Source organism: Lepidochelys kempii, chromosome 1 (assembly GCF_965140285.1).
Source record: "Lepidochelys kempii isolate rLepKem1 chromosome 1, rLepKem1.hap1, whole genome shotgun sequence".
Classification (NCBI taxonomy): domain Eukaryota; kingdom Metazoa; phylum Chordata; order Testudines; family Cheloniidae; genus Lepidochelys; species Lepidochelys kempii.
This window is the reverse complement of record NC_136380.1, coordinates 170073960-170087531: the sequence shown is the minus strand read 5'-3', so window position 1 is coordinate 170087531 and position 13572 is coordinate 170073960. Positions and strand designations below refer to the sequence as shown.

General features: G+C 37.9%; 1 protein-coding gene across 3 annotated transcripts in view; it reads left to right on the top strand.

Annotated features, from left to right (window-relative positions):
* The window catches only part of GABPA (GA binding protein transcription factor subunit alpha), a 38124-nt gene extending 25579 nt beyond the window's left edge, over nt 1-12545 (top strand). For all 3 annotated transcript variants that reach the window (XM_073363135.2, XM_073363164.1, XM_073363146.2), the window contains exons 6-10: nt 2664-2858; nt 3687-3743; nt 4729-4869; nt 5873-6065; nt 10957-12545. In XM_073363135.2, coding sequence (XP_073219236.1) covers nt 2664-2858; nt 3687-3743; nt 4729-4869; nt 5873-6065; nt 10957-11185 — 815 coding nt within the window. In that variant the 3' untranslated portion in view covers nt 11186-12545. The remainder of the gene's footprint in view (nt 1-2663; nt 2859-3686; nt 3744-4728; nt 4870-5872; nt 6066-10956) is intronic.
* The last annotated feature ends 1027 nt before the right edge of the window (nt 12546-13572 follow it).

Genomic DNA, 13572 nt, shown 5'->3' with positions numbered 1-13572 from the left:
TAATTGCGGGTTTGATACAAAAAGCTTAGGGATATTCATGTGAATATCTCTTGAAATTTCACAGCATGCCATCCATAATGCAAGAAGAAAAGTTACATTCTTCAACATAATACTAAAAACATCTAATGTTAAATAAACTGTTGTAAATCAACTTTATAGATTTGTTAGTATTAAAACTTTGCTTTCTCAAAGAAGAAAATCAGCATTGTGAATGTGACACCATTGTAATTTCAAAGGTTTACAATTATTTTCCATTATGTAGGTGAGAATTTTCTAGAAAACAAAAATTGGCCTCTCTTATGACCAACCCAAGTATAGACATTTTGGAATTCTCCTCTTGGTAGTAGAAATGTCTTAATCAAGTGAATGCCAAAAAGGATAGCTTTTAAATACCATATCAGATTTTCCTGACTTCATGGAATTGGAGAGAAAGGAAGCACTTGAGGACCTTTTGTATTCTGAATGTATTGTTGGTGCTTTATAATATATGCCTGCAATTTTTTTAATGAATTTTTGTATGATTCCCCAAAGATGAGATTTCATTTTGCCTGACCTTTCTATAAATGTGTATAAATTGCATTTCTGCTGGGAGTTGTTTTTCAGCTTCATCAAGGCTTTCAGAAATCACTTGCCTCTTTTGAGAATCCAGAGCACTTTGCAACAGACAGTGAGAGTTGTAGCTTGGAGTGAATAAATTTGTTAGTCTCCAAGGTGCCACAAGTACTCCTGTTCTTTTTGCGGATACAGACTAGCATGGCTGCTACTCTGAAACCTGTAGCTTGGAGTAAAATCAAGCCCTGTTTTGTAGTGATATTGCAGACTCTATTCCTTCCAATTATTTGTTCTGACTAGTAAGCTAAAAACTAACCACCATCCAGGAATTTTCCACCCTTTAACCGTCCCTGTTCTGTTTCTTCAGTTTCATTCTTGTCTAAGAGAAACATACAAGGTGTCCTCCACAGCTGTTTCTAGCTGTCATTTTCTCCTTCAGGCTATTTTTTGCTGGAAGCATGGAACAATCAGAAAATGCTAAATCAAAGGAAAAATGCCCCCAACTGCTTTTTGGAGCCGCAGTTTACCAAGAGGGACCTTAAGTGCATTGTATTTTCACTTTGAGAAGTCAAAGTTATTTCAGGAGACAAGGCAACAACAGAAGTAGATAATTTTTGGTGTTTTGGCAGACAGCTTACTTAGCCTTTTTAAGAAACAAGAAGCTCACTGTCTGGAGGTTCTTTGTGACTTCCAGGAGCTATGATGAGAACTCTCACCACCAGCAGCACCACCATTCCTTGGGCCTCCCCAGCTCTAGAATATTTCTTGGGGTCTAAGTCTTAACCAGGAGCATTCTCATATTTCTTTTACTATTTCCGGGGACTAGTGTGCTGCAAATGCAAAGTTAGCTCTTTAATACGAGATTTTTAAAACTCTGGCACTGCCTATTCTTCTTGCATTTTGTCAGTGGTCCCAGGTTCAGAACTGCTGAAGTGAGAGGTTTCTGCTGACCAAGTACAAGATCTAGACCCTGTCGGGGAGAGTTTCATGACCAGTGGAAGTCACTGCTAAAGCATGTTTGTCTCAGCCATGAAACTCAAAAGCCCCTCAAGAAACCAGACAAGATACAGCTCTAGATACATCTTTTTCCTAGATGAGGGAATGAGGAGAGAACTTTCCTGATCCATTCTGTTCAGAAAATCACAGAAACTATATCTGTGGCGATCCATGATGCCAAGCTGTTTCCCAGAGCTCTCTTGGGGTTTGGAGGATAAACGGCTCTCATGTCCCAACGTAGATTCCAGAGTTATGCTGTGCTCACAGAAGCATTATTATGGAGTATAGTGTTAGCCTAAAGAACTTACAGGATATGACAATAGTAACAGGAAAAAAAATTGACCCTGCACATGAAACAATTTTTGACAGCCATCTGTTCTAACCGTTCACCCAGTTGGCCTAGTTACAACAAGGCAAAAAAACCCAAAACTATTCATCCTTCTCCCAGAAAGGTTAGGAAGCTTAATGATGTTGCTTAGAACTCTCACTAGCCACCAATATCCTCAGCTCCTCGCTGGTTGCACACACAGTGTTACTGACCTAGATCTTGGTTGGGGAAGGGTATTCCATCCCAACATAGGGAAGGTTAATGATTCATATTGGAAGGAATGAAACAAAAAAAATTGGTAGAGAGAGCAATAGAGGGCTCAGAAATTTTCCGAGATGGCGAAAAGAAATGGTGATCCAAGTCAGAGGCTTGCCTAGCACTCCAGATACTGCACTGTCTCAGGCAAAGCCATAGAAAGCAAATTAGCAAGTCCATAGGAATAGTTTTGTAGTGGCATCTTGAGAATCAAAATTGCTTTTGTGTTGTGGCTTTCCACACATTCTACTATGTTCCCTTTTTGTTTCTCTGCAAAGAATGTTTGTGGCATGACCAGGCTTTGTTATTAAAACTTAAGAATTAGTTCTTTTTAAAAGAAGAAAAAATTTAACAACTCATTCATATGACTTTTCAGTCATACTTGTTTCAATCACATGGGACAGTGTTTTTTCTGTGGTTCTTTTTATTGTTAGTCACTATAGGGAATAGTTCTGTAGTGTCTAAAATGGACAGGGTGGCACACCTTTTACAGTTATCAGTTGTTTAATATATTTTTCTTCTTTTTTCCTAGACCCTGTACAGTGGTCAACAGACCAAGTACTCCACTGGGTGGTATGGGTGATGAAGGAATTCAGCATGACTGACATAGACCTCAATACTCTTAGTATTCCAGGCCGAGAGTTATGTAGCCTCAATCAAGAGGACTTCTTCCAGAGGGTCCCTCGGGGAGAAATCCTTTGGAGCCACCTGGAGCTTCTTCGAAAATGTATGTGAGCTTTCTTAATGACTGATTTAGTTACTGTTTTTTTTCTGTGGAAAGATAAAGACAGTTGTGAATAGTCCAGGTTATTTTCCCACTTTCCATTAGCAGTGAAAGGGAGGGTGTCAAATACAAGATAAGGGAATATGTTATAATGAGAATACTTGCTGTTACGAAAAGAAACGTCTATATTTTAAATCTGGTTGGCCCATCTTTCCTCAAATTTTATTACTGTTAATCTAATACAGGAAGTAAGGTATAAGAGGTATGGCTCTTGCAACATACCTGAAAATTCCTGATTTATGTTTTTATTATTAGCTTTGGTTCATCTTCTGATTTGACAGTCTCATAATTAAATGTTAAGTGCTATTTACTATGTTGCAGTCTCACACAAATGTGAAAGTTACTAAGCTAATTCTTTAGCCCATATACACTGCAGCTAATCTATTGTGTATTCAATGTTTAGATACAATTAGGTAGGCTGATTTTCTGTCTGTGACACTGAAAAAAGTACATCATATAAGCAAAATAGAAAGTTTGTGTGGGTAAACACTAAAAAAAAAAAGCGTGTGTAATATTCTAAAAGTACATTCGTGAAAATAAAGTGCCACCCCAGATGCCCAGAAGGACATAAAAAAGGCTGTGCATACTTCTTTCACGTGGTGTTACATATTTACTCTTAAAAGTCATCATCTTTATTACACTCTACAACCTTTATGTTGTTTCTCTGCATTCCTTGCTTGTTTTCTCGGTTATAAATCCATTTGGCATTCAGTTGACTTATGGGGGTAAGGATTTGAATAAAGATTTAAATATTTTTCTTTTACTTGGCAGATGTATTGGCTAGCCAAGAACACTCTGGAGAAATAGCAACAGTTACTATTGATCAGCGTGAGTAGTCATGCCAGTAAATTATTAAGACAGGTGTTTGTCAACTAGAAATGTGGGTTCAGCACTCATGCTACCAAAAAGTCAAAAAAGCCACAGAGAAATAACACATCTTTTGCATGTTTTTCAACTTGAAAGCAAAGCTTTAATTTTTAGCCACTTTGAGAGTTTAATTTAATCAGAATTTTGAATTTCTAACTTTCTTATTATAATGATCAATTGACTTTACCATTATTCTGCACCATAAATATTTCACTTGTGTCACATTGTAATATCAGCTGTTCAGAACTGCATTCTTGGTGAACATATATCAGAAATCAGTTCTGTATTTAAAAGAAAGTAGCATATATACTGCAATGCTAACACCAATTCCATTTTAAATGGTAGCAACAATTAAAATTATTCTTAAGGTGTAGGTTTATGAATATCCATGTAGCTCTTCGGAGGGGAAATATTTTGAATTTTAATATTGATGTACAGACACACGCTAGAACCTCAGAGTTATGAACATCAAAGTTACGAACTGACCGGCCAACCACACGCCTCATTTGGAACCGGAAGTACGCAGTCAGGCAATAGAGACCAAAAAAAAAAAGCAAATACCATACAGTAATATGTTAAATGTAAACGACTAAAAAAGGGGGGGAATTTAAAAATGAAAAGAAGACTTGACACGGTAAGGAAACTGTTTTTGTGCTTGTTTCATTTAAATTAAGATAGTTAAAAGCAGCATTTCTCTTCTGGATAGTAAAGTTTCAAAGCTGTGTTAAGTCAGTGTTTAGTTGCAAATTTTTGAAAGAACAACCATTACGTTTTGTTCAGAGTTCCAAACAACCTCCATTCCCGAGGTGTTTGTAACTCTAAGGTTCTACTGTGTGTGTGTGTGTGTGTGTGTGTGTTTTTGTGTGTGTTTATTCTCGCATGCATGCATCAGGTTGTTGTACCAACAAGTTATAATTATTGTTCTCCAATGTTTGCTCTTTCACAGCTGTGCAAATTATTCCAGCATCTGTACAGCCTGCTACCCCAACCACCATTAAAGTAATAAACAGCAGTGCAAAGGCAGCTAAAGTACAAAGAGCGCCAAGAATCTCAGGAGAAGACAGAAGTTCACCTGGGAACAGAACAGGTATTTTCTCAATTTTATTTTAATGTAAACGTTGTAAATATTTAACAGTTAAATCACATGGTGAATTTGCAGAATACAGCCATATCCCTTACAGATATGATTTTGCCAAATTTTCTAAGGGCTGCTTACTTGGATATGAGGCCTGTAGGGAAAATCCAGGTGCGACAGGAAGTGCTGGTACAGTATGTAGCCCTCAGATCTTTTGAGTTAGTACTACATTAGTACTACGTTGATGGAAGTGCTATCTTGTAGATGAGACAAACGCAAGGTTGACCGTTGTCTTAAACGTGCCCCACTTCCTCCCACTCAATACCATGTGCTCAGGTTTTTTCTCCTCCTGACTGGATCATTCGGGGAGGAAGCGGAGATTGGCAAATATGTTCCAGAATTCTAACCTGGCACTTTGCATACTGTTTGTTCAGTTTTCCTTCTTACTCTGCTGGTAACTTCACCAGTTGGAGACCTGCTAATCTCTATGAAGTGAAGGCACTTTTAGGAAAACTGCACGTTAGCTATGCAATTTAATTTCAGAATTCTCCTTAGATTTTCTTCATCCAAACTCTTTGTATCAGTTTCCCTGTTACCTTGCTTCTGTCCTCCAATATTGCTTTCCTTTCTGTCCCTTCCCCTCAGTTAGGAGTTGCTACTTCATCTGTCTCCAAAAAAACAAATCTCACCTCAAAACCACATTTAAGTTTTGCTTGATTGACACGCTCTGCAAAGTGCCTTGTGACAGTAGTCTAAAGATTTTCAAAAATAGGAACCTAGAACTGGGCTTCTAGGCCAAGACTTCAGTGAGAGCTTCTGGGTGTGCTGCACTTTTGAAAGATCAAGTCAACTGTTTAAGTGCCTAAACGTGCACTTAGATTCTAACTTACAATCTTGGCCACGGTATAACATAGATATTGAGCTGTCCTAAACTGAAGTTTATGAATTCTTAAAATAACTTCAGCTCTGTAGAAAATAACTTCTTTTTATCTTTAATGACCTTTTATCTCAATAGGAAACAATGGCCAGATTCAGCTATGGCAGTTTTTGCTAGAACTTCTTACTGACAAAGATGCTCGAGACTGTATTTCTTGGGTTGGCGATGAAGGGGAATTTAAACTGAATCAACCTGAGCTGGTTGCACAGAAATGGGGACAACGTAAAAATAAACCCACCATGAACTATGAGAAGCTTAGTCGTGCTCTACGGTAAGAAGCTCTACAACTAAATTATTTTATGAAATGGTTGTATACTTTTCTCTAACTGTAGTATTCTGCCAGTTACGTATGGTCTTTTATGATTGCACATCAGTTAAAAAACAAACAGGTGTGGACCACCATGCCACCTTCTGTTGCCATTCTCATCAGCTGAGCAGGATGGGTCATTGGATGTATGAGTGGTTGCCTTTAGAAAACAAATGGAAAATGCTATGATTGATAATCTTTGGATAATATGTTTAACAATTTCTTGGGGAAATAGTCACTGAAACAGCTTTAGTTACAGAATTTAAGATGTATGTCTACACTGTATCTCACTGGCAGCGGCATGTAGGGTATGTACAATGCTCTTGCCATTTTTTCCACCTGCTAAGCAGCTTCATCATTTCTCGGGGCAGAGAGAACTTGCCCATTAAAAATCTTTTAGTACAAATTTCATTTGGTAGCTTTGACCAATAAATACCACATTAAGGTATTGAAATTAACTTACACAGTAAAAAAAACAAAAAAACCAAAAAAACCGCAGTGTTTCTGGAACTGTGCAAAAAATGACACTGTCACATTTTGAGTACCATTGTTTCACCTCACCTACAGGCTTACAGCACCATTTGGCAGCTCCACATCATACTTCATCTAATTGCACATAAAATGAGCTTTCAGATCATGTGTGTAGGGTGGGTACATTAAACTCCAAAATTATGGCCCTTTTTGGAGATTTGCCACATGCCAAACTATTAGCAGAATTTCAGATTTTACATAGATTTTTTTTTCCCTATTAAGTATCATACTTAAAATGCTCATATGTGCTGAAAAAGACAAGTTCAGGACCTCATTAGCATGTGAGAACAACACAAACTCAGACACACAATTGATAAGAAAATAGCTCGTGCTTTGTTTGCAGCCAGCATCACCATCTGATATGTTGAACTTTCACAAGTCAAGAAAACTGAAATGCTTCAACTAAGCTATTTTCCTTCATCTGGGTTTTGTAGTCTGAAGTCAGTAGGTATTGTGCTCCCAAATCATGTTAAGGGTCGGATTTACAAAAACATTTAGGTACCTAAATATATGGGCTTAGGGCCATAACTTTAGACTGTTACTTTAGCAAATTCTGTCCTGTATTTTAAAAGAAAGTGCACAATAACTTTTCATTAAAACATTTTTTCAGAGTTAACAAAGTAATAGATTTTATGCCACTAAAAACATTGTCAATAGAATAGATTAGGCACATTTCCTATAAAATAAGATATAGGAGGCATTTTTGGGAAAGGTAGGTGAACAAGTTATCTTTCATGATTTAAATGTACTGAATCTGTTTTAAAAATATAATTACTAAGCTGAACTTTGCATATTTCATCTTCTAATTTGGAGTACAAAATTTAAGTAAAATTTGAAAAATTAGTAAATATCTATCTTTTAAATCCACTACAAACAGTTACTGTATGTCCTGCGCATTGTTTAAACAGGTATAATTTAACGGGTCCTATATGTATGAACACACCCCTTGCGTTAACAGGCCCAGTGCGTGCCATTGTGGCATTTCTGCAGCTCCAGTATTGATAGGCATCCTTTGACACATCCATAGATATGGGGGATTGGCTCTAGTGACATTAACTTAGGTATCAGTTCTCCATTGTATTTGGCCCAGTTCATGTTCTCTCGTAAGGGCAGCGTGGGATTGTAGGAGTTTCAAGCCACAATGTGGATGCAGGCAAAGTCAGGCTTTTTTGGATGTGGTAGCACAATGCATCATTTGTTGGGGTCAGTCCCCTAGTGATCGACGCTTTGAGAACTTGTCGCAGCTCTCCTCTTTTAAGTAAATTGTTCATGTTGCAGATGAACTTTTCTGCTGAAATGATTTTCATTCTATAGATCATCCTTCCCTAAGTTTCTTAGGAATCTATCTTTCTCCATAAATATTGTCCAAGCTGTTTTCTTGCTGTGCCCAGCAATATGGGAAACTGTATCGAAGCCTGTCAGTGCCTGGAAAGAAAGTATTGTTTCTATATCTGCTTGTGGAAATACAGGCAGAAACTTCTCTTGAATAATATGCACAGGAATGTATCCCGGGGGGGGAGGGTTGGTGTTGGAGCCTTCATCACAAATTGCTGTGAGGCATTTTCTCATAGTGTGCCATTAACAAAAGAAAAACATCAATGCTGACACAACAACACAGTCCGCATCTGTGTGCATGCAGTGTTGTACAATCCTAGTGTCTGCCTCTTTGAGGTCAGTTCATAACTCACTTATGTCTACAATTAGGTTGATGATTTAACTGTACTGTCTTCTTTAAAGCCTTCGGATAGGACAATTGGTTTGTGGAGCATTGGTTAGGAGTTTGTCATAGAAAAAGCAAGCCAGATCCAGCCTTATTTTCTGAGTGGGCCAAGAAGTCTGGCCAGCTGTTGGGTAGTGGAACAGGTCTGTTCTCATATGATTTTCTGAATTGGCCTACAAGCTTTTGAATGCGTCTGTTGTATCATACCTTAATAGAATCTGGTGTGAATCTGTTAAATGTTACATCAGTCCTGCTGAAATGCTGTCCAGAATGAAAAACTAACTTAACAAAAATGTTGCAAGGTCACCAAAGGTACGTGGAAGAGGTGTTGCCATTGCTGTTACACATGCTTGCCAGGAATCATCAGACAGGATGTACCATCAGGTGTTATCTCATGAGGACAAGAGATGCCCCTGGTTAAAGCACCTATCATAGCAGACTTATTTCCAATGCTAAGATACCCTTTACCTCAGAAAGAACAAGTGGAATTGGCATTAAGTCATGACGCAATATTTTGTGCATATCCACCATCCTTCCTGCATTATAGCAGTAATGATGTGCTGTGGTGTGAGACAATCAGCCTTTATTTTGACTACCTTGTCTTTGCTTTGCTTTTTTTCCCCCAACTGCATAGAGGGAGAAAAGCTTCCGACACCTTGTCTTTTTCAGGTCACGGAACTTGATATGGGCACTTTGCTCCTTTAGCATCATAAGCCTTTTCAGAACAAAGGCACTCAGTTGCTCCTGTTCATGTATTTCTGCATTCAGCAGAGCTTCCTGATTCATTTCTGTAGCCAAATCCTTCATTGCAATGTTTTGTAGTGTGTTGGAGGCTGGCTCACTAGTGAATAATTTGAACCTCTGAAATGTCATTAACACTTTATTTTCATCAACATGATCATGGTTCTTTCATGCTGCTGTGGATTCAATGCAAGTCCAATGGTCATCAAGTCCAAAACTAAATAATTTTTTGGTTTGGGCTGCAATTTGGGCACACAGATTATAGGAGAGAGCCCATCTACTGAGTGCTGGGGCTGATCTTATGATATCTAGAATTTCTTCTTTTTTACAAGTGGCATTGACCCACCCTTGGAAGTGGTCCGGATCTACCTGATTGAATCTGTGGTGGGAATCTTTCAAAACTCAGTTGCCCTTATGTAACTTTTAAATTATCTCCAGAGGGAGCCGGCTCATTTCTGCTGAGTACACAGGTGCTCATCAAGCATAATTTGTGTGATCATACCAGTGAGAGAACAGAAGCATTTTTTTGAAAGCATACAGGTAAAGCTCCCAAGTTCCATTCTGTTGAACTCGGTTGAAGAATAGGAGGATACATACCATATCTATGTACTGCCACCAGGACTGGAAATTGGGATGGCTTTCCATGCTGCTTAGCACAAATGATGCTATATGGTCATGAAAACTGGCAGATGACGGAACAGACACCTTAGTTATTGTAATCTTGCAGGGGTTTTTCTCTGAGTTTCTTGTCAAGTTGCTGTAGCTAGCTCAGAAGTTATTTGGTAATAACAGTGGCCATATTATTTGTAGAGCTATCTTGTGAGCATGAGTGGCTTTTGCATAAATTTTACCAGCAATTACACGCGCTCTCATTTGTCTGCCTAAAATTCCACTTTCAGTCCACACACTCGACAATCCAGAATCCTGAATATGCTGAAGTGCCCAGCACTTTTAGGAAGTTCGTTGATATGTGCAGACTTCCTAAGAATGGAATCAGGATAACCTTATATTTTGGTACAATCCATTTTAGTGCCATCAGACCAGGGAAGAGTGCTTGATAAACAGTCCTGATTACATGTTTCTGTTGAAGATAATGTGTGATTTGTGCAAGTCTTTTCACAACAGTACTCAGTGTATCAGCTTCATGAGTTTGGGGACTGAACGCTAAGCATGTAACCATATTTATTATGGGGGAATTATTGTTACTGCGCTTTTCATTAAAACTTGTCCAGCCAGATTTTGGATTTTCAAATTGACATTTGAGGAAAAATGCTATCTCCTGTGCTTGAGCTTTCAAAGTCATTAGGCAGCCATTTGTGTCCATTAAATCTTTCTTCTAGGACATCCTCAATGAATTTTGGTTCTGTTGTACCTTCTGTGATATTAGTAGGAAAGATGGCGTTAATTGCACCTGGATCATTTAAAGTAGCCTGACTTGTTGGCTCAGTGTCCTGTAGGTCCTCTCTGCCACGCTGCATACATACTATGTGGCAAGAAACGTGTTTTGCCAGTTAAGTGTACACTCATTTGTATCAATGTTATCTGCAGTGAAATGCATAAATCTTCCTTTATCCTTGGGCTGGTCTCACTATATAGCTAAATTGACGCTGCTGCAATAGATTTAGCGGGTCTAGTGAAGACATGCTCAGTCAATGGGAGAGCCCTAGAGAGAAGAGGTCTATTTTTATGTTGGTGAATAAAATAAATCTTTATCAAGATCTTACAATGAGAAAAAGAACCTACCCTTTAGCACCACAGTATCCTCCAGGGTGATCATTGGGTGGGCAGGTGGGTGGGTGGGCTTCGTACACTGAATATTGCTCTGTTACTTTGCACTGATTTTTTTTCTTTTTCTCATTTAAGGTATTACTATGATGGCGATATGATCTGCAAAGTACAAGGCAAGAGGTTTGTGTACAAATTTGTCTGTGACTTGAAAACTCTCATTGGCTATAGCGCAGCAGAGCTGAACCGGTTGGTCACAGAGTGTGAGCAAAAGAAACTGGCAAAGATGCAACTCCATGGCATTGCACAGCCAGTCACAGCAGTAGCACTAGCTACTGCATCCCTGCAAACTGAGAAAGACAATTAAGCACAAGAACCTGAAAGTGGGAGCCTGAGGCCTTTCTTATATACCCAGAGCAGTTATCTTTATCAGAATCGGAAACTTCTTTTTATTCCTTGACAGTACAATATGATGCATGATTTTCTACAAAGAACTGAGACTCCCATAAATTTGGATCTTTAACACACTGAAATATATGCTATGTTAAGGGATCACCACAACTTCTTCAATATGAAGACAGACCCACTGTGTCATGTAGTCTGCTGAAATTGGTGAGGAAAGCTGAACTGGTTCATGTTGTATGTCCAGCCCTACAAAATATTTTTTGCAGCATTTTAAGAAAAGTGAAGCATTTACAGGAAACAGACTGGTCAATAGTTTAAATTCAGCCCTTTCTGATATTTTTTTATTCTTTATTGAACTACAAAATGGAATTGGATGCTTACACAGTTAAAGCAGGAGCTGCCCTTAAACATGCCTGTTAATCTCATCTAATCAAGCAGAGCAGAAAGAACAGACACATTAAAAAATAATAGAAAGCATCAAGTCCTTAAGACAATTTCTCTGTTTATAAGCAAAGAAAACTAAGAATAGACTAAACTCAAGATCAGTGCTGAAGAAAGAGATCCATATTTAAGTCTGGCTTAGATCAAAAGCCAATTATGAGTATTTCATTGTAATGTGTAGCTAACATGCATATACGAGGGCAAGTTCTTAACTTCTGAAAAATGTTATGCTGGCTACTCAGCAAAAGAAAATTAATAAAGATTTTCCTGTTTTTCCTGTCAGATGATTAAAAACTTGAAAAGGTATCCCTCACCCAAAAAGAAGTTTTTATTACTCTACGCTGCAGAGTATATTAGCCATTACTCCTTATACCTGCACTTAGTTGATCTTGATGAACTGAAGACTTAAGTTAATCACATTCAGCAGTCCTTTCCTGTTTAGAAACAAAATGAGTTGCAAATAAGTTTATAAAAATCTGAAGTTTGACTTCCAGATTATTGTACAGTTTTCCCTATTAAAATATGAAAAAATATAGTTTCTTATTTAAAATTAGTTTCTTTCCAAACTTCAGATAATGTTTTAAGGCCTCAGAAACAAAACTACACATTCCTGAGACCTAAGCAGGACACAGTTAAGGGTTTGGATACATTTTTTGAAATATATATAATTGGAATGTATCCCGAATCCAGAGACTGGTATTAATACTTCTTCATTCAGGCATATACATGTTAATATGTACAAAACTGTGTCTCCATGATTTGTGAGCTTCTCCATTAATGACTTGCTAGACTTCTGTTAGTCTGAATAGAGCATTTTTTACTTTTTGCCCCTTTGTTTAAACAGTATGAATATTGTGTTGCCATGCATTTTTGCTGTTCTTGCAAGCAGATTTTTTTTAAATAAGGAACCATCAGCAGAAGCTGTGGTGTCACTTGACAAGTAGTAAAAATATAATTGCATAAGAGAAAATCTTTAGTACCATGTTGAAAGGTCAAGTTACTCTTAAAACTTTTAAGTCAAGAATTTGGCTAACCTAACAGATGCTTAACGTAAAATGTACTTAAACGGAGTGGTGGAAGCACTATGTTGTTGCTGTTGACAAGTAAAGAGAAACTGGCTTTCAAGGAATTGGAAATATGTGAGACTTGTATATTTTTAGGGTTTATTTTTGAAGGGTACATCTGGGGGCTGAGGTATTTTTCTCGGTGGAGGGGCATCTCCATACCCCTCCTGTAGGCCTAAGGATCTCATGCCGTTTTGGCCATCTACCATTTAAGTCTCTCTAGCTGCCATCTTCACCATTGTAGCTTTCTCTTGGCAGATTCCTCCAGTGACTTTTAATTTACCATTCTTGAATTACTGAAGCACTCCCTCATTTGCCAAAAGGGTGAGCATGCTGCTTCTGAACGATGTATTAGCTTGATAAGAAGCTACACAAATCCTTTTAAGTCCTTAACAAATCCTTAAGTTACAGATATGGGTAAATCAGTCAGAAGTCAAGTCAAATGTCTAACTTGTATGACTGTTATAGTACAGTTGTAGCACATTTTCACTATTTATCAAGCATTTGAAATCTCTTATGTAAATAGCTGAGGTCACTATCTTGCTTATGAAAGGGAAAATTAGGCTGCAAGTTGTGTAGCTAACAACTTTTTTCTGTGTCCGGAATTCCATTTGTGCAGCTCTGTTCAAGACAAGGATGACACTGTAAATACAGGCCACAATTCAAGTAGCTAATTAATAAATGTGATACAACTGCCTCTTAGAACACTGCTCAATCTTTCTTGCAGAGGTCTAAAATACTGCAAGTGGGCAGAGAAAGGAAGGGTTCAAAACGGTGACCTACCAAATCAGTCTAATGGAGGATGAATTAATATCAAAGCTAATAAGTAAAATTGATGCTTTAC